The 24,955-nt window shown below is 44.3% G+C and overlaps 2 protein-coding genes across 7 annotated transcripts in view; one reads left to right on the top strand and one right to left on the bottom strand.

Annotated features, from left to right (window-relative positions):
• SRSF11 (serine and arginine rich splicing factor 11) overlaps nucleotides 1-1,810 on the bottom strand; it is a 36,965-nt gene extending 35,155 nt beyond the window's left edge. For 3 of the 6 annotated variants that reach the window (XM_072649830.1, XM_072649834.1, XM_072649831.1), the window contains exon 1: nucleotides 1,676-1,810. The gene's annotated coding sequence lies outside the window, so the exon portion shown is untranslated. The remainder of the gene's footprint in view (nucleotides 1-1,675) is intronic. The other 3 variants (XM_072649833.1, XM_072649832.1, XM_072649836.1) reach the window with 3 other exon arrangements.
• Nucleotides 1,811-2,029: 219 nt separating this feature from the next.
• Nucleotides 2,030-24,955, top strand: part of LRRC40 (leucine rich repeat containing 40) — a 48,705-nt gene continuing 25,779 nt past the window's right edge. Inside the window, exons 1-9 of the mRNA XM_072649826.1 lie at nucleotides 2,030-2,228; nucleotides 9,393-9,574; nucleotides 10,827-10,900; nucleotides 14,596-14,725; nucleotides 16,544-16,667; nucleotides 18,704-18,846; nucleotides 20,217-20,389; nucleotides 21,878-21,968; nucleotides 22,088-22,133. Of these exons, the coding sequence (XP_072505927.1) occupies nucleotides 2,069-2,228; nucleotides 9,393-9,574; nucleotides 10,827-10,900; nucleotides 14,596-14,725; nucleotides 16,544-16,667; nucleotides 18,704-18,846; nucleotides 20,217-20,389; nucleotides 21,878-21,968; nucleotides 22,088-22,133 (1,123 nt within the window). The 5' untranslated portion in view covers nucleotides 2,030-2,068. The remainder of the gene's footprint in view (nucleotides 2,229-9,392; nucleotides 9,575-10,826; nucleotides 10,901-14,595; nucleotides 14,726-16,543; nucleotides 16,668-18,703; nucleotides 18,847-20,216; nucleotides 20,390-21,877; nucleotides 21,969-22,087; nucleotides 22,134-24,955) is intronic.

Raw genomic sequence — 24,955 nt, 5'->3', positions numbered from 1 at the left:
TTCTCTAACAATGTAGGTGAATCCCTTTGCCACTTAAGAGCCTGAGAAGGCTGCCTGGAGTAGGGAGCCATTCAGCGCCTTATGCAGAGGTCCCACAGCCAGGGTGTCAGTGGCAGGAGCAAAGATGTAGAGTTGGCAGGGACCTCAGGGACCATCTTGTTCAACTTGTACACAGGATGAGACCGAGACTCAGAAGTGATTTGTCCAAAGTCAGAGGCAGGAGTTGAACCCAGGCCCTCAGACTCAGCCAATGCTCCCTGCCACTACTTTTCTGCCTCCTTGCAGGAACTCGGAGGGGATTCCAGACAAAAAGCTAACCAAGACCTACTGAAGCAGTACAGTGTGATGCATGTGTATCTAAGTATGCAATAATTTTTAGAGGGAGAAATACGGGGGAGAAGAGATGAATGAACGAGCAGAAATAATTACTCTAATACTTCTGAAAAAGACTATTGCTTGATGTTTTTTCTTTTTCTACAAATCGGACCGCTTTTTCAGTACTACAGTCAGTTAACATCAATAATGAAAACGTTAACTCCTCATGCTATCTAGAAACCGCCACAAACCCCTTTTGTACATTAAGAATTAGAAGTGAATTAGGTAAAGGAAATGTGGTACGTTAAAGCATACGAGGCTAATAATGGTCCTTTTTTTCGGAGTTAACATTTCAACGGGTGACAAGCTGAGGGAGAGCTCTGGCTGTGTTTGTACGCGAGTGTTCGCAGTTCTTTCTGAAAGGGAACGGGAAGCTACAGCTCCGATCACGTTCCTGGGTAAGTAGCGAAAACAAGCGCACATTGCGATCAGAAGACCCGGAGATGTCCAGCCAGGTCAGTCCCCTCCTACCCGCCTCCGTCTGTCCGTCTCTACAAGCTCCCCCTCCTCTCAGCCCCTTCCTGACCTCCCCGGCCTTCTCCAGCGAAGCTCCCGGGGGGCGGGACTTGGCTTTTGGTGCCCCCAGGGGGGGCAGAGGGGGCTGGCAGACAGCAGGGACGGACTGATTTAAAATGAGGAAGAACAGGAAGTCAGCCCCAGGAGGGCCTACACCTATCACGGTGCCCCCTAACAAGCGGGCCGGACGGCCAACGGCTGAGGGGGTGCAGCGGCAAGGCGGCAGGTCCAAGGCGGGGCGTGGGCAGAGGCCACCCTCCTCCCCCCACGAGGCCCATAGCGGTCGGCAAGGGAGCAGGCCGGAGCTCGGGGCCTCCCCTCGGGAGCGCGCCCAACCGCCCCGAGCGGCCCCGCCTTAGTCTCGGCCCGCGCGGGCCGCAGGGGCCCGGGGGCATCGGCCAGAGCCGGGGGAGGACGGGGGGGTGCTCCCAGGCGAGCTCCCGGCCGGGCCCCGCCCGATTCGCACGGGCCTTCGGGCCTCGGTCTTCCCGCCCCGAGTCCGGTCTTTGCTCCGGACGCCCACGAGCCCGTTGGGGTTCCGGGGGCCCCCCAGCAGCGGGCGGTCCGTCCCCGGGGCCCACACGGTGCAGGCCCAGGCGGCCCCTCGGAGAGGCCTGCGGCCTGCGCTCTCGCGGGGCCTTCCCGGCCAACGGGCCGCCCCAGCTGTCTGCTCTCCTTCCCCGGCCCCCGGCGCGCCCGGACACCCCTCGTCCGCCCACAACCCCGGTCCCCGACCCGCGGCAGGCGCTGAGGGGGCCTGGTCCGGGCCTCGACGCCCGCTTACCTGAGGAGGACGCTGGCTCTGAGGAACACGCAATCAGCCCCGGCGCCTCTCCAGGATCCTCCTTCCTGCCTCCCTCCCTCGGGCACTAGACGCCGCTAGCAACGTCATAGGCGCGCCGGCCTACACGTCACCGCGCACACCGCGACCGGGGTCGGCCCCACGTGACTCCCCCTCCCCTCGAGCGCGGCTGGCCGGGGCGGGGCGCGCTGCTTCCTACGTCACAAGACTGGCGGGACGGTGGCTTGGGGCCGTGGCGCGCGATCGGAGCGGGACTCGGCACTTCGTTTTTACGTCACTGCGCAGATGGGGCGGCGCGACGTTGTGCGTCGCTGGATGGGCGGGGCGATCGGGGAGTGGGGCGGGGCGATCGGGGAGCAAGGCGGGAGCTCCGACATGTCGCGGCCCAAGAGGCCGGGAGCGGCCCAGGGCCGGGACCTCCGGGCGGGCTTTCGCCACGAGAGGGGCGACGGCGGCGCCGCAGTCCCGCAGGGCCTGCTGAAGGCGGCGCGGAAGAGCGGCCAGCTCAACCTGTCGGGCCGGGAGCTGAGCGAGGGTGAGAGCTGGGGTCTCCCCCCCACCACCGCGGGCGGGCCTGCCCAGGCCCTCGGGCGGCGGTCCGGCCGGAAAGGGCGGGGTGACCCGGAGACTTACGGTGGGGCGTGTACCCGGGAGGGCCCCGCGGCCTGACTGCGCAGGTGTGAGGCCTGAGGGCGGAGGGCTGCTCGGCGAGGAGGCGCGGGGGGCCGCGACACTGGGTGTCCGGAGGAGCTTTCCCGGGTCCTGGGAAAAGTGGGCGTGTCGCCTCCTTCGCAGAACGGTCTCCAGGACCGGGCTGCAGGGCTTGGTACGCATGGCTCCTCAGAACCAGCTTGGGCAGCCCTCGGTGCCCCCCGTGCCTCCTCCGTGCCCCCCGTGCCTCCCGTGCCCCTCGTGCCTTCTCCATGCTCCTCCGTGCCCCCCTGCCTCCTCCACTCCCCTCCGTGCCCTTCTGTGCCCCCGTGCCCCTCGTGCCTCCTCCATGCTCCTCCGTGCCCCTCCGTGCCCCCCGTGCCCCTCGTGCCTTCTCCATGCTCCTCCGTGCCCCCCTGCCTCCTCCACTCCCCTCCGTGCCCTTCTGTGCCCCCGTGCCCCTCGTGCCTCCTCCATGCTCCTCCGTGCCTCCTCCGTGCCCCCCGTGCCTCCTTGCCCCTCTGTGTCCCCGTCCCCCTCGTGCCTTCTCCATGCTCCTCCGTGCCCCCCTGCCTCCTCCACCCCCCTCCGTGCCCTTCTGTGCCCCCCCCGTCCCCCTCGTGCCTCCTCCATGCTCCTCCGTGCCCCCCGTGCCCCTCGTGCCTTCTCCATGCTCCTCCGTGCCCCCCGTGCCTCCTCCGTGCCCCTCGTGCTTTCTCCATGCTCCTCCGTGCCCCCCTGCCTCCTCCACCCCCCTCCGTGCCCTTCTGTGCCCCCCGTGCCTCCTCCATGCCCCCGTGCTCTCCTGTCCCCAGCCCCACCACACTTTTGCCTTGTTAGCACACAGTAAATGCCAGTGAAATGCCTCTTTTCTTGATTTGGAAGTCTCCTAAAAACAACGAATTTAAAAACCCCATCGATCTTCGTGCCAGTCACTCCTCCAGGTGTTGGCCCAGGTCTCTGGCATCACTGCCTGGCGCTCACTCGTCCCGGGCCCACCCACCACAGTCCGCATTCTTGCCTCTCTCTACCTTGGTGATTGGCAGTGCCAGGCATGTAGTAGGTGCTGCCATAAACCAGCGATTGGAAAGGAATGATATTGGAGACGTTCTGAAAGGGGAAGGGGTTAGGTTCTGAAGAGATTGAAATGCCATGTGGGCCTAGAGATAATAGGGATCCTGTGTTGGATGTGATTGGAATTAGGGAGACTTTGGGGAGCTGTTATCTACAGACCCCCAGGTCACTCTCCTCTTCAGTGAGCTTGATGCCTGACTTAAAATGTTCTCTCTTATCCCATCTCCTGTACTCCTATCAAGGGAGGTCAGCATACACCTTGCTGCTCCCTCAGATACCCTAACCATTCAACTTCTGAGACCCTCCTCCCTTCCCCCACCTCAGCCACACACAAAGATGGTCATACCTGGGATCTTGCAGTCGACCACATATATGCCACCTCCATGGTCAAGAATTCTGAAATTCCCTTATCTGACCATCTTTTGTTTTTTCACTTCTCTCTGCCATCCCTCACATAACCTTGCTTTTACTCTGCACTGACTTCTAATCCCTTGACTCCTCAATTCTCTCCCAGGCCATCTCCCTAACACTAACCATTCTCCCCTCCCCATCTTGACTCCTTGGTGAGTCAACTCAACTCTACCCTGTCTTCCTAAAAAGTCACACAACTGCTCTGACTGGGGCCACTCCAGATTTGTGTTCCATTACCTCAATGAGACAATCCTATTATACATACCTCATCAACTCACTTTTCTACTCTGCACAGCGGCTTTTCCAAACCTTGTATTGATAAGGAAATTATGAAACGGGGCAGGCATGCCCAGTTCTTTTGATACTCGCCAGGAAAGACCACAATTGAACATGGTGAAGGAAAGCAAGGAGGGGAATGGAATGGGGAGGGGGAGAGGCAGAGAGGGCCACTCACATAACCATGCATTAGAGTTGGGAGTGTGCAGCCGTGTGGACCCGTTGAAGGTGGAAGAGGGTAGGAGGTCTCATTTTTATAGTCTTTTGGGGGGAAACAGCAGACTATCTGTGTCACCTGGGAATTAGTTCATGAATAGATCCAAATCATCTCAAAGTTATAGCAAAATTTCAAAGTCTTCATCCCAAAGTTATCAGCCTCTTTTGAGTGTTCTGCAGTTCTGGACCTGTGAAGATCTTCCTCTCCTAGGACTTCTACCTCTCCTAGGACCAGAACTTTAACAAGTAGCCCTTAGGTGTTTTCCTCTGATGGCACATATTATCAGGATGTAAATTGTGGTTAACATAGGATACAATTTGTAAATTATGCTCTGTAAACTGTCTTTGGGATGGTTTTTATGTGACTTCCAGGTTCCCTTTTGTAATTGAATTTCCTGCTAAAACTTCCTGTACTAATTAGAAGGGGAAGGGGTGGTCAGGGAGACCAGAATAAGATATAATTTTAATACAATTCTGATCCCTCCTCAGACTTCCCACTCTCAGCTGAGAAACTTGACTCATATTTTATGGAAAAAAGAGTAAGGCTGTTCATTGTGACCTTCCTCTCCTTCTGGCTTCCTTCTCTCCTATCACTGGATTCCTTCTGCCACTGTCTCCTCCTTCACCTGTCTCACTTGATGAGATGGCCTTATTCCTTACCAAGGCTAACCCCTCTTCCTGCACAAGTGAGCCTGTTGCATCCATCTTTTTCAACAGACTGTTCCCTCTCTGTCTCCCCCATTCTTTCACTTATATTCAGTCTTTCCCTCTGTACTGGCTCATTTCCCACTGCCTACAAACATGCCCATGTTTCCCCTATCCTGAAATAACCCTCACTTCTCTCCTTCCATCCCTGCTAATTGTCATCCTATATCTCTTCTGCCTTCTGTAGCTCAACGTCAAAAGGCTGTCTACAGTGGTGCCTCCACTTTCTCTTCTTTCATCCTCTTGACCCCTTGCAGTCTGGCTTCTGACCTTGCTGTTCCACCCAAACTGCTCTCTCCAAAGTTACTCCAACTCCATTGGCCTTTTCAGTCCTCATTCTCCTCAATTTTTCTGCTGCCTATGACACTGTTGATCACTCTTCCCTTCTAGATTTTTGGGGTGCTACTCTCCCAGGGTTTTCCTCCTACCTGACTGGTCCTTCTCTTTCTGTCTCCTCTTCCCAGATCATGCCCTCTAACTGTAGGTGCCCCTTAGGGCTCTGTCCTGGGTCTTCTTCTCTTCTCCCCCCAGCACTTCTTAAACTGTGAGTTGAGACCCCATATGGGGTCAAAAAAATTTTGGCAGCAGTAAAAGGTTTTTGAGTGTATAAAGACTGAAAATTCAAAATCAAATATGCAATGACTCTGAGGTGTTTCTGGCAGCCCTTGCCCGTGTTGCATTGTGCAGCTTCACTGCAGCCTTGGATCTAAACGCAATGTGCAAACTCTTTGCATTGTGCATGCTCTCAGGCCCCGCAGTGCCAGTGAACTAATGCAGAAACTCGAAAAGGGCTTGCGGAATGGAAAAAGTTTAAGAAGCCCTGCTCTATGCTGTTTCATTTGGTGATCGCATCAACTGCTATGGGTTTAGTGACCATCTCTATGCTGATGCTTCTCTTATCCACATTTCCCGCTCCATTCTCTCTGCTGACCTCTAGGCTTGTTCTTTTGGACATGAACTTGTTTGGTAGACATATTCAGCATGTCCAAACCAGAACTCATTATCTTTCCCCCTAAGCCCTCTTCCACTCTTTGCTTCTCTGTTACTGTAGAGAGTAGCATTGTCCTCCCAGTCCCTCAGGCTTGCAACCTAAAAGTCATCCTGGATCCTTCACTCTCATCTCCACATCCAAGCTGTTGCCAGGCTTGCCAATTTTGCCTTTCTAGTATGCCCCCTTCTCCCTTCTGACATTGCCTCTACCCTGGTGTAGGCCCTCATTATCTCACTCCTGAACTATTGCAGTAACAGTGGGGGTGGGGTCTGCCTGCCTCAGACTCTCTCCACTCTAGTCCATCCTCCACCACTAAAGTGATTTTCCTAAAACACAGATCCAATAATGTGATTCCCCACTCAAACTCCAGTGGCTCCTTGGCATTCTGAACCCTTCCTAACCTGCCCCCTACTATCTTTCCTATCTTCTTCTGTCTTCTTCATATACTCTTTGATCTGTTGGCACGACCTGGCTGTTCCATAAAGAAGACAATTCCATCTTTTGGCTCTGGGCATCAAGCCTGGTATGTTCTCCTTCCTCTTCTCTGACTATTGACCTCTTTGGCTTCCCTTAAGTCTCAGCTACAATCCTACCACCTACAGAAGTCTTCCCTAAAGCCCTCTTAATTCGAGTACTTGTCAGACTCTTCTCCTTATTTCACATTTATCTTATATTTCACTTGCTTTGTCTATATTTGCTTGCATGTTGTCTCCCCAATTAGATTGTGAGCTCCCTGAGGGGAGGAATTGTGTTTTGCCTCTTTTTGTATCCTAAGATGCCTGGTTCATAGTAGGCACTTATTGATTGGTTACTGATCAGTTGATTTTAGTGAGGTTGTTGAGGGCCCCATCCCAGGTTGAAGGCTATGTGAAATGTTAAGATAGAAATGACCATGTTTGGCAACATACTGGGTATATGCTCCAACCTCAAAGAGTTGGAGTCGGAGGCATTTAGGATCAGAAGGCAGGGTCAGTTAATTCTGTCTCAAACAGGAAAAAGAAGAGATTGAGCCTGAGTTTTCAGATCGGTAAGTAACTAGCGACTAACTGAACTCATTCTGCTTCAGTTTCTATGTGTTATCTCAGGATGGTAGGGGTTGGTGTAGAGTCAGTATGTGCTTGCTTTTTGACAGGACAGATTTCTAAGTCCTGAGTCCTAAGTAAGAGACTGTTGGCAAAATGCCTAGTGCCGTTTGTAGGTCAACAATAATAATTTTGATAATAACAATATGAAAGTTTTATATCTTAGATTACATGTTAATAATGTTATCAAATATATTAATAATGTACTAGAATTTGTATAGCACTTTAAGATTTTCAAAGCACTGTATACTGGTTTTCTCAAGCCAAGACTAAGTGGAGGGAGAATTGGTGCATGAAATTTTGTCTGCATGTGTGGTGTGCACTCAGTGCAGCCCGAGTACGAGATGCAACAAATTATGAATTAGTCCTCTGCTGCTTGTGCTCATTTTGGCCTGACATTTAACACCAAGAAAACACAGGTCCTTACCAGCCATCACCACACCATCCATATGTGGAACCATCAGTTACAGCAACTGGAAGAGTTTTGAATACCGTGGATAAGTTCACTTGGCAGTATACTTTCCAGAGGTGGCCACATCAGTGATGAGACTGGTGCATGCATTGCCAGAGCTAGCTCAGTATTTGGGAGGCTCTGAAGGAAAGTGTGGGAAAGAAGAGGTATTAGACCATCTGCCAAACTGAAGATCTTCAGAGCTGTTCTGCTGATCTTCTTGTTGTGTACCTGTGAAACCTGGACATCCTCCCAGCACCATGCCAGGAAACAGAATAGCTTCCATTATGTCTTAGGAAGCTTCTGAAGATCACTTGGCAGGATAAGATACCGGACACTGATGTCCTTGCTCGAGCTGAACTGCCAAGTAGTCAAGATATACTTCAGAGAGGGCAACTCCAACGGGCTGTCCATGTTGTTCGAATGCAAAATATATGCTTGCGAAAAAGCCTATTTTATGGAGAACTCACATGGGGCAGGCGATCACATGGTGGTCAGAAGAAGCGACCCAAGGACACTCTCAAGATCTCTGAAGAACTTTGGAATTGATTACATCACATGAGAGACATGCACAGGACTGTCCTGCATGGCATGCCCTCCTCAAAGAAGGCGCTGTGCTCCACGAAACTTGAGATGCACAAATTTAGAGGCATCTCCACTCTCAACATTCATAGGGACTTTGGTGCCCAACCTGTGGGAGAGTTTCCCAAACTCCTTTTTGTTTTATCAGCCACAGTCAGAGCTGTGCCTTGACCCTGACACAGAACTATCATTTTGGTCCTCTACGAGCACGGAGGACAATCACCAATATAGCTAGTATTTTGGCCACTGTGGCAAATAATTTTGGTGATAAAGGAATCCTTGTTTTACCCTTCATCTTGTTGAAAAAGTCTCTAATTTTTCTCCATTACTCATAATGTTTACTCTTGGATTTAGAGAAATGCTGTTTTAAAGAAATGGTCCACTTCTTATGATTTCTGGAGTGTTTAATGTCAGAAGGAGTGTTGGATTTTGTCAAAACACTTTTTCAGCATCTACTGATGTAATCATATGGCTTTTATTATTTATATTAGTTGCTGAATTATATATTTATAGTCTTCCTTGTTGAGTTAATTCTATATTCCTGGCATGAACCCATCCTGGTCATGGTATATAATCTTTCTCATATGTGTTGTAGCTTACTTGTATTTTACTTTAAGATATTCACCTCTCTTTTCATTAGGCACAATTTGTTTCTGTTTTGTTTCTTCCTGGCTTAGGTTGCAAAACCATATTTGTATTGTAGAAAGAGATGGATGGGTGCCTTCTTCTCATTTTATTGTAAACAATTTGTGTAGTACTGAAATTAATTGTTCTTTGAATGTATAATAGAGTTCAACAAGACTGTTTAAAATAAAACTGATTTTTGCTAGAAGAGAAACAATTGTTTTTTGCTAGTTTCTTTTTTAGAGGCACAGAATCACATGGAGAGCTAGAAAGGATGACCCAAGCTCATCTAGGCCAACCTTCCCCAGTTTATATGTCAGTGGTAGTAAATCAGTACTTACCAGAAAGGGGAGATGACAGAGCTCACGCTCGCACAATAACCAGTCTCTGTGCTGAGGATTTAAAAACTCAGCCCCTGGGCCTTCAAATCCATTGTCGCTGTTGTTTTCTCCACTGTACAATACTGCCTGTTTACTCCTAGTCCTTTTTTTTAAATTTAGTTATAAGCACAGGTTTGAAAAATTTTTTTGTTGATACTTTGTATTAGTCTGTGATTTTCATTTTCATAAACTTTAATATTAATGAGAATATATTAATGTAGTTACTTTTTTTTCTTCTTGTTTTGGGGGAAAATAGTCCCTCAGACAGTGTGGCGAATAAATTTGGATCTGCCGGAGGAAGCGAACCAGAATCATTCCTTTAATTCTTCTGAACGATGGTGGGAGCAGACAGATTTGACTAAACTCATCATATCCAACAATAAACTTCAGTCAGTTTCAGATGACCTCAGGCTTCTTCCAGCACTGACGATACTTGATGTAAGTTGATTGACTGTACTTGATTGAAATATGATCTGATGCTGTAGAGAGAAAGTGGAGCTCCTTAGATCCTGACAGTGAAGTTGGAAAGGAAGAGTTCTCCATATCCTGTCAGCAGAATGCAAGGAGGGAGTGGGAGGTTAAAGTTCTGTATTTTAAGCAGACTTGAACCTCCCAGCTCACTGGAACTTCACGGACAGGGCTACTCCCTTAGGAATGCAAACTGCAGCTTGGCCTCATCTTCTACTTGGTCACACTTGTTCTTGTTCCTCCTCTTTAGAGCATCCAGCCATCATGATAGAGACTTCCTTTTAGAGACTCTAATTATATAGTAACCTCAGAGGTAATGGCTTTTCTTACTATATGTATGTTCTGGATTTATTTTTATGCGGCATAATATTTTAGGCGTCGACATCCATTTGACATTTAGAACTGACCATTTCTACAACGTGACAAAAGAATGTTTTTACTTTTGCTTTGCTCCTAAATTAAAATTAAAGTTAACTGAATTGTACTGTTCTTTCTGAGATCAGGTTTTAAATTTTGAGATACCATATTTTTGAGCTCATTGAATCCGTAAGAGTATCATCAGCCCATTCTTTTCCTTGCACATTTGTTCTGTAGCACTGAAAATTTTAAGAAAATCTGGAACAAATGTGTAGGGATTTGCATGAGAAACTGTGGTAGTCAGTGATTCTGTGGTTAAAGTAGAAGAGAAGTTGAGAGAAGAGTGTCCTCTCCTTTTCTGCCATGTTTGCAGTTGATCAGCTCATTGCTTCTGCCAGAAGAGAAAGTTTGTAGATTGCAAGTCCACTCCTCTCATCTCCGCTTTTGCTTTGAAGCTGAACTGAGGCTGGAAACAGACCTCCTCCTGTCTGGCCTTGCTGCAGAGGTTTGGTCAGCAGCCTCCTCCTGTCTGGCCTTGCTGCAGAGGTTTGGTCAGCAGCCTCCTCCTGTCTGGCCTTGCTGCAGAGGTTTGGTCAGCAGCCTCCTCCTGTCTGGCCTTGCTGCAGAGGTTTGGTCAGCAGCCTCCTCCTGTCTGGCCTTGCTGCAGAGGTTTGGTCAACTTCAAGGAGCCTTCAGCCTCCACATATGATTTCTGACCAACAGAGCCTCATTTACTAAGTTGACAAGGGGATTGAGGGACTCAGGGTGAAAAGTGGGAGAAGAGGGATTGGTGGGGGACATTGTGGGGGATGGAAGAAGGAACAAATGTTGTTTGTCTGAGACTGAGTCTGTGGACTTGTTCTAGATGCACGATAATCAGCTGACATCCCTTCCTTGTGCCATAGGCGAGCTGGAGAATCTTCAGAAGCTTAATGTCAGGTAAAGCCAGAAGGCTGTTACTTTTTATTGCTTTTTTATAGAGAATGGGAGAGTGGGTGGTATCGTGGAAACAGGGCTGGTGTTAGCTTGAGGAAACCTGGGGTTCCTGCTCTGATCATGGGGAAGGTACCGAACCCTCCATTTTCTGGTTGGCAAAACAAAATAATCCACGTACATATAAGCATATAGACAGACAGAAGGCATCTGGATTGAGTGTCTGCCTCTGCTGCCACTTAAAACCTCTGTGATTTGGGGCAGTTCATAGACATTTTTTCTGTCTCTTTTCTGTCTTTAAAGTTTAAGGTGTTGAACTGAGGCTGTGTCCAGTTTGAAATCTTTGATCCTATGAAGTCCCATCATTTAATTCATCATTTATTAATTAACAACAAACTTACGTTTATTAAGCACTGCCTGCTCTTTTCTGGATGCTCTGAAAGCAGTAACAATAATAGTTTAATGACATTTATGTGAATGTAGAACAATTTCAGTTTGGAAAATCCAAGAATAATTGTTTCCCACTATTCAAATTACCTGAATTCTTTCTTGGCTGATTATAAATTTAGCCTCATCATGAAGGTGATTTTATTGTTGCTAAACTATTATCTTATTTAGATACTGTTTTGTTTGGTTGAATACTAAAATTGCTGACCATAATTTAGTCACTCTACTCTGTTCTGGCTTGATTTGATTTTGTTCAGACATCGAAATTCCTTTTCAAGTCCTGTTAATTCTCCCTTCACAATGTTCTTTATGTCTGTCCTTTCTGTTCTGTTTCCCACTGGAACCTCCCTTCTAGCCCCCTGTCCTTTTTCCTCTATTCAAATCTTTAGTAACTCTTCTCAGGGCAATTCATTCAAGAAACACCAGCTATTTGTCTATTTTGCTGGGTATCAAAGGAGATAGAAGATTCCTGCCCTTGTGGAATAGATGGTCTCATAAGATGACAAAATAGAAATCTGTTATTAAGTGTTTATGTGTGATTGGCATCATGCTAAGGGCTTAGGATACTGCCCTCAAGGATTTCCCATTCTGATTGTAGATACCCTATACAAAATAACACTGTCCATACAAGATACACACATGCACTCATACACACACACACACACACACACCTACAGTATAAATGGAAGATAATCTCCCAAGGCACTAGCTGTACAGGGAAGTAGGAAAGGTTTCTGTGGAGGGTGGAATCTGAGCAAAGTGTTAAAGAAAGGCCAGGAGGTAGAAGGGATGGCCAGGGCTAAGGCACAGTGTGGGGAGATAGAGTGTGTGTGTGTGTGTCTGTGTGTGTCTGTGTGTGTCTGTGTGTGTGTGTAGGTAGTAGCGCACAGGCCAGTGTGTCTGGATGCTCAAGTACATGGACAGGTCACGGGGCGAGGCCGTGAAGGGCTGGAATAGCAAACAGAGCATTTTCTCTTTGGTCCTGCTGGCAGTAGTGAGCCTACACTAGAGCTGATCAGAGGGGATCTGTATGGCATGATCTGACCTGAATTTTAGACGAGTCACTTTGGTAGCTGGAGAAAGGATAGATTTGAGGCAGCCAGACCCCCAGCAGCTGTTGCAGTAGTTCACATGTGAGGTTGCCAGGGCCTGAACCAGGAGGGAGGACATGTCAAAGCAGAGGAGACACACAGAGGAGATGTTGTGAAAATAGAAAACACACCTTAGTAAGGAGCCAGTGCATAAGAGATGGAGAGTGAAGAAGACAGGAAGGAAAAACCCACCTCTTCCTGTGCCACACAGGCAGCACAGGGGAAGTTCTCAGTGAATGCCCTCGGTGTCTTTATTGAAGAATGAGATAAGAGCCTCAGCTCAGGGGGCAGAGAAAGGGTGGCTGTTGGAATCTTGAAGGAAGAGCTGCTGTGGTGAGTGGGACTGCAGAGCAGGGCTGTTTTAAAAGATTGCCATGCCACATCGAGGGCCCAGCTGTCGTGGGCTGACAGCTGTGCTTTGTGAATCTTCTCAAGGTCTGTCAAGCAACCTGTGACCAGGAGAACAGATCAGGTAATTATAACGTTATAGGATGGATGCCACACACTGAGGGAGATCCTGGGGAGGAAGGTGTTCTCTGCCAGTGAGAGGCTAGGGGGTCTTTGAGTTGGCCTTTGAAAGGCAGGGGAGCATTCAGCAGGTTGGGAGGGGCAGGGATGGTCAGCCCCCTCCCACAGGGAACTGTCTGAGCAGAGGCTTTTCTGGCATACCCTTCATGGAAGGGAGCAGTAGGATGAAAGCAGGAAAAATAAGTGGGTTGCCAAATGTGAAATGCCTTACAGGCTAGACACAGCAGAGCCTGAACTTTGCTGTAAAGAACAGGGAGCGATTAGGATTTTTGAACAGAGGAGAGGGTACTATCACAAGTTCTCTGCTTAAGAAACCTTATTCTAACCCAAGTTTGAAGGCTAGGTGGCGGGGAAAGAGTGGACAAGGTGACCCGTAAGGAGACAGTTGCAATAATAACAGCAGCTAGTTTTGTACATCTCTTAAAGATTTGTGAAGCACTTTACATGTCTGATCTCATTTGGTCCTCACAATTACCCTGGGAGGGAGGTGCTATTATTCCCATCTTACAGATGAGGAAACTGAGGCTCAGAGAAGTTAAGTGACTTGCCCAGGGTCCTAGGCAGGATTTGAACACAGATCTTCTGCCTCTCTCCAAACTTCCCTCACTGGCAGCAGTACAGAAGAGGAACTGATGTGAGAGATTTTAAGCAGGGGAATTGCCAGGAGTTGATCGTTTACTGGATACGATTGGTGAGGGAAAGAGAAGAGTCCATTGGAAAGATGGAGAAGGAGGTCCAGGTTCAGGCTGATCTGGCTTCTCTCTCTGCCCTTCACAGAAGAGCTCCTCGTGCACACAGCCTGTCCCCCATGCAGCCGGCCCCTGACCTGAAGGGGCTCCCCAGCATCCCCATGTAAAACATACTCCTTAACTGAAGATTCTCAGCCCTCCAAATTCTTTTGTTCATTCAACGTTCCAGTGTATTGCATACTATTTCCCTTCATGCATCTGCTTTTAGGAAATTAGACTCCAACCTTTTCTTTGGTGTTGTCCTATTGCCTCTCTGCCTTTGTTAGACTAACTCTTCTCTAGATTCCAAACTCACTGTCCTGACCTTGGATCCTTTAGGTTGCTCTGCTGTGCATTTTCTATGCATTTCGTGGCATTAGAGCTTGTATTGCACCTCTCTTCTTCCCTTTATAGATCATAGATTGTCTGTGAATGGACCATCCAAAGTAAGCTGCAGCTTTTCCCTGTAAACAGTCACTTGGCTCTGGGGCTGCTGCAGGGGACTGAGCTGGAATGATGGGAGGATGAGGGGGCATAAAGAAGCCAAGCATTTGCCATTCTGTAAGCTGGACAGCCGTACATTTGAGATGATTTGCATTTAAAAATAAAAACTCCTTTTCTCTAGTCCATAGTATTAAGAGTTAATGACAAAAGATACTGAAAGATAGTTCACAAATTACTTTTGTGAAAGGATTTCTTTTTCTCCTTTGAAATGTCTAAGAGGTCACTTATGATCTTTTTTTAAGTGCCTGGTGTTGTCAGAGAAAATAGAATTACATTTAAAGTAGTAACTAATAAAGTTTTAACGAGGCCATGTACTTTGTTAACAGAATGGCTACAAAACTTGACTATATTTTCTAATGTTTTTTCTTTGAATTGTTTAGCTTTTTTTTTTCTTTCTCAATAGTCATAACAAACTGAAAATACTGCCTGAAGAACTTACAAAACTAAAAAACCTGAAGAGCCTGTTTCTGCAGTACAACGAACTGACTGGTGTCCCTGAAGAATTTGGCCAGTTGCACAAATTAGAGGAGTTAGTGAGTTGGACTTTTCTAATCCTTTTGGGCTTTTTATTTAAAAAGTTGCTCAGCCTTGAGGGTCCTGCAGAGCTGTTCTCTTTGATCCTTGTTTCAGACTAAAGTTCTGAACCAGGGTTAAGAGCCCTCTGGATGTTAGGTGAGATATAGGAGGAATGATTGGGAGAGAAGAAAACAGCTGACTCACAAAATCCAGTGGAGGTTCTCTCTTAGCATCTGCAGGTAGCACCTGAGGCACAAGGAGAGCAGGAGTCCTTAGCAGTAGAACAAAGGCTAGACCCGGGTCCAGATCTGTCTCAGATGCTTGCTTTCCATGTCACATGACATCATCCATTATGCTTCCATAGATTCTAGGGCCTTCTAACTCCCAGGTCATGATCCTAGGTTTGTAGGTATCCTTAGCATTTACACTGCATTGCATTTGGAAATCATGCCACTAAGGGGACTGTCAGTCCCATAATTCCCAAAGGAATGATGTTTAATTCTTGGAGAATCAGTCTTATTAAGGACCCAATATTGGGGAAAAAAAATCTGAAATGATCAATAATACTTAAGCAAGGAAAAAGGTACACCAATTAAAAAACATCGTACTAACTTGAAATAAGTAACAGATAGGCTCCAATCCTATTAGTTGGCTGATCAGAGTTCCCTTTATGGTGGCAGGTCTTTTTATTGCACATAAAAAGGGCAACTCCATCTTGTAGACATTTGAACTATCTTGAGGCATTAGGTAAAATCTCAGACCATCATTTTGAGTTTAACCATCATTGTGTTTGCTTCCTGAGGATAAGAGTCACTCTTTGTGTTGGAAGGATTGAGAAATGGTGAGAAAAACTCTTTGTAAGGAATAGTTTTGGCATGTTAATTGTGGTATTTCTCTTGCTGCAAACCATTTTTTGAAATGACAAGACTTAGCCAGTATCTGTCACTGACAGCCCCTTCTACTTCTTCCAAATGTAGCTTTGAATTAAGAAATTAAGGAAAACTTGTGAGGAAAGTGCTGCTAAATCTCCTTGTTCTCATCCTTCAGTTCCACCAACCATTCAGTACTTGGTTATTAATGTAGGACTGAATTGAAAAAGTAGTAAAAATAATGACGAGCACATGGGCCCTAAAAATTTACAAGCATTAAAACATCTCTCCCAAGATTGCTAACCACCTGGCCCTGAACTGATGTGGGCATCTAGGAGGAAGGACATGTAAATGAATTAGGCAGTCTTGGCTCCATGGAAAGTGAGAATTGGCCATACTGGTCAATCAGACCCTAGAGAATTACCAAGGGTTGGCTGATCCATTTTTTCCAAAAGGGGAGAAGGAAGAGCAGTTTTTCTTCATGCAGTGTATGGGCTATTCTTTCACCTTCCCACTTTCAATTGTGAAAGTCTAAAGCCAAACACTTAATCGATTCATGGAACTCTCCCAGTACGGCCGAAAAGGGTTCTTTTAGGGTACATCGAGATTTAAGAGCTTATAGTACAATGGAGGCATTTAACATTTCCAAAAAGGAATCTCTAGACTGTCAGGGTAAAGTGATACAGCATGTCTGGATTTCAGTCCATTTCCTATTACGGTGAAATCCTTGATGATCCCAAAAGGCAGAATTAATTGTTAAGGCTGGATTTGTATAAACACCTGGTAAAAACTGAGAATGATTCGTTTTTATAATCCCAACTGAGAGGTGATAGTTGGAGAGATGAAATCAGAGAAGAAAGCCCTTGCCGAGTGAAATTGTTCTTCACCACGTTGCACTGCCCACAAGGATCTCAGAACTGCATGTGAAAGTGTCATTTCTTAATTTTGTTTTTACTTTTTCAAAAGGATCTTTCCAACAACTGCCTTACTGCTGTTCCTGCTAGCTTTTCTTCTCTCTCTAACCTGATGCGACTCAACCTTGCCAGCAATCGTATGAAACACTTGCCAGCAGAAATCACTAGGATGAAAAGTAAACATACTCAGTGTTCAGATATCTAAAATTTAATGTATTGCATATGTTTAAAATAAAATATTTTGTTGCAGTTGGACATGGACAGGTATAATAATGAGTATAATGCACTTTGGTATTTGGTAGCTTGAGGTAGAAAATGGAAAACTGTCAAGAAGTCAGCTTTGCAAAACTAAAAAAAGCAAACTAAAATTATGGGCTTAGTACATGTGTAGAGTCGAGCAGCCGATTAGTTCTGTGATGTTTGCTAGGACCTCATGTCTCCACCTTCTCGAGGTGGGAGGCAGGGAACCATCACTGCTGCCCTGCAGCCTTCCCTGCAGAAGGCTCAAGGAACAAGCGTCTTTGGCTGGAATTCCAGAAGTTGGCCTTCTGCTTGAGCCCAGATTTTCACACTTAAAAGTGTTTACATCTAAAATGATAAACAATCTAATTTTTACACTTCAAAAGATAAACAATAGCTTTTTAATAAAATAGTTAAATACCCAGCCAGCATAAGCATGAAAATGGCCTTGTGCTGACATTGTTGTAGGCACCATGGGGCTATTGAAAGCTCTGCTAGCAGTTGAGTCCAGGCCTGGGCATGTGCTCTGCTGTCATCAAGGACTTCAAGTAAGGCTACTGGGGGTTGAATTATTTTAGCCACAGCAACTCTCAGAAACTATTTTCTAAGACAAAGAAGGGTTGCAAACCAGTCTGTGTTGGTAGAGTTTCTACATCAGCTAAATCACAGATCCTTGAGGGAAATATTTTTAAAACTGTATTTTAGAGTCAGTTTCTAAAGACAAACAAGTTTAATTTGATACCTTTTTCTCTAATCTTTATATTTTATAATTTCACCCAGAATTTAAAAATTGGAATAAAAAGCCTTTCCAGTGGGTGGTCCTTAACTTTACACCTGACTTGACCTCGAATGTCAGTGATTTGGTATATCTCTTGGCTACTGACTCTGCCACAGGCTGTGCTTTACCTTGCCTACTTTTGAACTCATCACTCAGGGAAGGATGAGGCAGAAGAGAAAAATAAAATTGTTTAAATTATTTTGACGGTTTGCCTCTTTACCTCACCCCATTCCCATCAGCTCCAATTACAGATTTCTCTGCTAGTCTACCTCTCCGTTTTCGTATTTTTTGAAAATTTGCTCTTCATAGTTACTTTTCTCATTTACTCTGTAGCTGGGAGCTTGTATAAAATATATGACATGCAGGAATTTACTTGGGTACAACTTGATTGTGAACTGGGTCTTAGAAACAGATTCCCAAAGCTATTTGCTTGAAAGGGTGACAGTAGTTTCAACTTTCTCCTCCACAAAAATCTTTGAATGCTAATGAAAGTAAGAAAAGCTGGGTAATCAACTCCTAAGTAATGAGACATTCAGGGCATACTAAATCTTCCAGAAAAGGAATCATTTTCTGAGGGTTTTTTCCCCTGACTTTTTAAATAATAACAGTCTGGGTTGGTTAGAGCCCAGTAATGATGCCGAAGTTGTCGGTTCATTTCCCTACGGGCTCAGCTGTCATTATATGTAATGAGGAGATGCTGTCACTCCCCTAGAGATGTTACTTATCCACACTAATACTTCTACAAGCTGCACAAAGTTTTAGGGGCTCTTCAGAATTCCTGAATGAAGAATTTAGAGCAACATGAACCATAGAAATAATGTTTCCTTTATTAACCACACTTGTCCACTGGGGGAAAAGTTGAAAGGTCTTTTCTTTTCCCCATTCACGTGTTTATTTCCTTCAGTATATTTAAGCAAAAGGTAAAGGATAGTGAGCAAAAAGAATCCCTTACATGTGTGTAGCATTTTGTACTTGGTATTTAACTTGAAAGTTTTAGTAGATAATGTGTTAAAAACTATTTTGATAGGCCACCTAAATTTGTAAAGGTCCATTGGTTTTTGGGAGAGTGGTGGTGTACTTCATTATAAGACTATCTTTATGGTGAATTTGTTATCCATTATTAACAAGAGTGTGTTATCTGGCAAGATTTGATCTTTGAAGAAATAAATGTTTTTCACCAAATCATTTCTGTAGGATTAAAGCATTTGGATTGCACTGCAAACTGCTTGGAAACTATACCTTCTGAATTAGCTAGCATGGAGTCACTGGAGCTGCTCTATTTACGGAGGAATAAACTGCGTTTTCTGCCGGAATTTCCTTCTTGTATTTTATTGAAGGTACCATTCGCTGTTTAATATAAAGTATATTACTTTTAAAAATACTGTTTAAATAATAGCATATGTATAGCTTTACAGTGACCTTTCGAAGGAGATTTTTCTAAGAGCTGTTCAAATCAGTGTCACAAATATTAGTGTTGGTAAGTAGTTTTAAGTAGAAAATAGTTTTTAAAGTAATGAACTATCTTGTTTGATCTCATCGTTACTCATATTCATCCACTGATAAGTAGGTCTCTTAAGAAATATTGTAATTTTTTAATAACTAGTGTTAAAATCACTTTATAATTTGTAATATTTTGCTTTCTGATTATGAGGTTATATTAATTATGTCCAGTCATGGAAGCTCAGAGTTGAAAGGACTTTGAGAAATTTTGTCCAACCCAGACTTAAGTGGGTACCCCTTCTACAGTACTGTAAAGAAGTAGGAATCTAAGTTTTCTTTAACTCTGTTAACAGTGAGGAACTCACCGTGTCCTGTGTGGATCTAAAGTCTGCTTCTCTTTGGCTTCTAGCTCTGTGCTCTGCAACCAAGTCACAGGAAATCTAATTTCTTTAAGTGGGTTGTAATGTCAATAATAACACTGACAAGAATCACTGAACAACATAGATCATTTAAATGTTAATGAACTTAGAGGGAAACTGGCAATCTCAAATCCTAGTCACTAAAAAAATCATCTTGTGTTTTGATATCCTATCATGAAATACTTCTTTCATTAAAGAACCCATTTTCTTGTGGCCTTCATGGTTTAATTTACACTACGGATGTCTTAAAGATGCCAGGAGAACGTGAGGAAGGTCCCAGGCATGTTGGTGAAACCTCAGGCTCCAGTTTAGGGGAGATTATGCCCAAGAGTTACCCATTCTTCATTCAGAATGACTAGTGAGTCAACACTTGCTAAGCTGTAGGTGCTGATTTGAGGCCAGGCTCTGCCACTAGAGTTTGTGTTTTTTAAATATTGTGCAAAACCTTCACCTTTCTTGTCTCCCTTCTAACACTCCCTAGATCTATGGATCTAGCTGGTTGGATTAACTGCTGCTCTGCCACCTCCGATTTTACATATCTTGTCTAAATTGTTTTGTTTTATCCCTCAGGGTTTGAAATAATCCCCTAGTAGAAGCTTTGTAATAGTTTCAAAATAACAAAATCTCTGAAAAGTTTTCCTCTGGAGATTTTTGTTCAGTTGTGGGGAAAAAAAGAGCTTGTTTTCATGTTGCTGAAAATTCAAACAAGGCAGCAGAAAAGCTGTGTTTCTTATCAGTAATTTGAATTTTATTCTTTGAATGATTTGAATTTGTTTGCATCTACTTGATATTTCATCCTGTAGGTGATGAATAAGAGAACTCTGAATGGCTTTAATTTTTTCTTGTAGGAGTTGCATGTTGGTGAGAATCAGATCGAAATGTTAGAGGCAGAACATCTGAAGCATCTTCAGTCTCTCCATGTGCTGGACCTAAGAGATAACAAGTTAAAATCTATTCCTAATGAAATCACCCTGCTCCAGGCCTTGGAAAGACTTGATCTAACTAACAATGACCTCAGTAGGTGAGCTGAGAAGAGCCCAAACCTTCAAGTGATACAGGATGTTAAGCGTAGAAAACAGCGTCTGTGCTGTTCAGAGACTTAAAACCAAAGCAGTGCAAAATCCACTAATAAAGATTTTTTCACAGTGATTTAAATTGTATAGGGCATTATAGTTAAATCTAAAATCATTCTTAAGCTTCTGAAGTGACTTGTGATGCTACTTCTTTATTCTGTTTATTTGTGTTTTAGAGAGATGTGAGAACTAGATTGTCTTTTAAAGTATCTTTGTGATTGAGGTCCATACCAGAGACACTGGTAGGCTAGAGGGTAAAGGACTGGGTTCCAACCCCAGAAAGCTTGGTTCAGGTTTGGCCTCTGACACCCGCTGGCACCGGACCCCTCGGCAGGCCCGTCTGCCTCTCAGCTGGTTAGGCCACCCCGCAAGCACAGGGTGTTCCAGTACCCAGAGGAGTGACGCTCTGCCCTGGCAGGGAGTTCCCTAGCCTAATGAAGTGACAGGTTCAATGCCCAGCCCTGCATGAGGGGAGGAGAAGAAATGGGCATTAGCCACTTTATCTAATCTACTAGCAGATAGTCTACTTTCCTCCAAAACTCCTAGAAAAGGACTTAATTCATACAATTATGTATTGACTTAAAAAGAAAAATCATGTTCTGTGTTATAGTCTTGCTATATGCGTATGGCTTTGTTGAATAGCAATGAAACTCGTTTTCCCACCTCTTACTCAAAACTGTCTTGAAGATCAGCTGGCTATTTGCTTGTAAAAATGGATGGACTTTATAGTTTTCTGGTCTGCTCCAAAGTTTCCTGTGGATCATTTCTCCCTCCCTGCCCCTCTTCCCCCCCCTTCCATAGACACGTCAAAGTTATTTAATTAAAACAAAAATATAAAACAATGAAGAAAGCCCACCCCCTAGGCAGACTCAGTGGTGCATCCTCAGGTGTCGTGGCTCCTCTCCAAATGTTGTTCCCAGAGAATAGAAACCAAAGCATGTGAAGAGGCTGCAAGTACTTAGTAAATATTCCTGTTAACACTGTCAGTTTTTGAGAGAAATCCTTTTTATTGAAGTGAGAGGGGTGTCAGAGAAGTCTTTGTGTTTAATCTGTAATGTACCTTCTGCTACAAATGCTTTTTCACATAGAGGGACTGTGGGACCTTTTTTGGTGTCTGAGGTATGAGCCGGAGATAGGACCGTAGAGGAGTGACAGATTCTTCAAAACTGGCTTTTCAAAAAAGCTTATTTTACTTTTGCAATTCAGTAAATATTAATTAACAGTATTGAAAATTTTCAAAGTTCTTTCTTTTTATCATTCAAAACTCTTAAGCAGATGTTTGCTTTTCTAAAGTTAAACTTTCATTTGATGAGAAAGTAGAATAGGCCAGGCTTTTTTATGTGTATATATGTATATGTGTGTGTATGTATGTATGTATTCATGTGTGTGTATGTATGTATGTGTATATTTAAGGGGTTTTATCTTGTTTTTGGTAGTCTGCCCCATGCGTTAGGAAACCTTCCTCGTTTGCAGTTTTTGGCATTAGAAGGAAACCCTTTGAGAACTATTCGGCGAGAACTCCTCAATGTAAGTGTATTTTGAATTCAGATTTGTGTTTTATTTATTTTACCTTTAGCCATTCATGTAGATCTTTTATAAAATTGCAGTGATCTCTCTCAATGATGGTTTTGTTTTTTTTCATTTAGAAAGGGACCCAAGAAGTCCTCAAGTATCTAAGAAGCAAAATTAAAGGTATCATCTTTTTTCCTTCTGTATTTTCATGCAAAGGAAGTAGCAGCCAAAGCTCTAAGATTAAATTAACTTAATTGTACTACTTGTAATCATAATTAATTGGAATTAAACCTCTGGAAAACCAGAATCTAGTCCTAAATCACTAGAGGAAGTATGCTGTTATCTTAGGCCAGGGGTCCTTAACCTGGGTTGGTGAACTTTTTTGTTTTCTAATGCTTTCATAACTGCTTTTTAATATGATCGTTATCCTTCCTAATCTTATGTATTTCATGTTATACATTTGAAAACATTCTTCACCAGCTTGCCCTTGGTTTCCACGACAGAAGAAGGACAAAGAAGCTGTGTTGCAGACCATGGTTAGACTCACTCTAGGAATTTACATTTTTAATCTCTTTAGATTTAAATTTATTTCTTTTTTAACTTTCAGCATTCATTTCCACAATATTTTGAGTTCCAAATTTTCTCCCCATTTTTCTCCTCCCTCCCACCCAAGGTGGCATACATTCTGATGATCCCTTCCCCCAGTCTGCCCTCCCTTTTATCATCTTCCCCCTTATGTTTTCCCTTTTACTTTCTTGAAGGGGAAGCTAGATTTCTATACCCTATTGCCTGTATATCTTATTTCCCAGTTACATGTAAAAACAATTTTTTAACATTTGGTTTTAAAACTTTGAATTCCAACTTCTCTCTCTTCTTCCCTCCTCACCCACCTCCATTGAGAAGATAAGCAATTCAACATAGGTTGTACATGTGTAGTTATGCAGAACACCTCCATGGCAGTTGTGCTGTGAAAGACTGACTGTGTTTCCCTCCATCCTGTCCTGCCCCCCAATCATTCTGTTTTCTATTTTCTCCTTTAACTCTCTCCCTTTTCTAAAGTGTTTGCTTCTGACTATCCCCTCCCCCAATCTGCCCTTTCTTCTGTCATCCTCCCTCTTATCCCCTTCTTCCCCTACTTGTCCGTAGGGTAAGATATGCAGTTGAGTGTATATATTATTCCCCCCTTAAGCCAGATCCAGTGAGAGTAAGGTTCATTCATTCGTTCTCACCTCTCCCCTCTTCCCCTCCATTGTAAGACCTTGTTCTTGCCTCTTTTATGTGAGATAATTTACCCTATTCTGTCTCTCCCTTTCTCCTCCCAATTTTTTCCCCTCTCACCCCTTAATTTTGTTTTTTCGATATCATCTCTTCATATTCAACTTAGCCTGTGCCCTTTGTCTGATTGTCTGTCTGTCTGTCTTTCTATCTGTCTATCTATCTATCCATCTATCCATATGTCTGTTTCCTCCAACTACCCTAATACTGAGAAAGGGATCATAAATTACAAATATCATTTTTCCATGTAGGAATGTAAACAGTTCAGTTTTAATAGGTCTCTTATGATTTTTCCTTCTTGTTTACCTTTTCATGCTTTTCTTGATTTTTGTATTTGAAGGTCACATTTTCTATTCAAGTCTGGTCTTTTCTTCAAGAATGCTTGAAAGTTCTCTATTTCATTGAATGTCCATTTTCCCCCCTGAGGGGTTATACTCGGTTTTGCTGAGTAGGTGATTCTTGGTTTTAATCCTAGCCCCTCTGACCTCTGGAATTTTATATTCTAAGTCCTCAAATGTAGAAACTGCCAGATCTTGTGTTATCCTGATTGTATTTCCACAGCACTTGAATTGTTTCTTTCTGTTGAAATTTTTTTTTCCTTGATCTGGGAACTCTTAAATTTTACTACAATGTTACTACGAGTTTTCCTTTTAAAGTCTCTTTCCATTTCTGTTTTACCCTCTGGTTCTAGAATATCAGGATAAGTTTTCCTTGATAATTTCTTGGCTCTTTTTTTGATTATGGCTTTCAGTTAGTCCAATAATTTTTAAATTCTCTCTCCTGGATCTCTTTTCCAGGTCAGTGGTTTATCCAATGAGATATTTCTTAGTCTTCTATTTTTTCGTTCTTTTGGTTCTGTTTTATAATTTCTTGATTTCTCATAAAGTTATTAGCTTTCATTTGCTCCATTCTGATTTTGAAGGAATTGTTTTCTTCAGTGAGCTTTTGGACCTCCTTTTCCATTGGTGCATTCTGCTTTTTAAAGCATTCTTCTCCTCATTGGTTTTTTGGACTTCTTTTGCCATTTGGGTTAGTCTATTTTTTAAGGTTATTTTCTTCAGTATTTTTTGGGTCTCCTTTAGCAAGCAGCTGACTTGATTTTCATGATTTTCTTGCATCACTATCATTTCTCTTGCCCATTTTTTGTCTACTTCTCTTACCTGAGTTTCAAAATCCTTTTTGAGCTCTTCCATAGCCTGAGACCAATTCATATTCCTCTTGGAGGCTTTTGATGTAGGAGCTTTGACTTTGTTGTCTCTTTCTGGTTTTACGTCTTGATCTTCTTTGTCACCAAAGTAAGATTCGATTGTCTGAGTTCTTTTACGCTGTTTACTCATCTTCTCAGCCAAACACTTGACTTTCTAACTGTTTGTCAGGGTAGACCTCTGCTTCCAGTGGGGGTAGGAATGGGGGTGGGAGTGTGGGGGTGGGGGTGGGTGTACTATCCCAGGCTTCAGATGCTAGATCACTCACCGTCTGTGGGCCCAGAGTTCCAGAAGCAGCCGCTACTACTGCCATCACCCCCACCACCCTGGGACGGACTGGACAGGCCCGAGTCTGCTCTCCCCTTTCATCCACGCCTTGCAGAGTTTTCCCACTGACCTTTTTGGTATTAGTGGTTTGAGAAGTCTGGAAACTGCCACAGCTGCCAATGATTCAGTTCTCTGAGGTCTGCTCCGGCTGATCTATGCCAGCGGAGTCCACACTGAATTGTGCTCCGCTCCCTG

Source organism: Notamacropus eugenii, chromosome 2 (assembly GCF_028372415.1).
Source record: "Notamacropus eugenii isolate mMacEug1 chromosome 2, mMacEug1.pri_v2, whole genome shotgun sequence".
Lineage (NCBI taxonomy): Eukaryota > Metazoa > Chordata > Mammalia > Diprotodontia > Macropodidae > Notamacropus > Notamacropus eugenii.
Note: the sequence above shows the minus strand (reverse complement) of the source record. Positions and strands in the feature narration are given on the sequence as shown.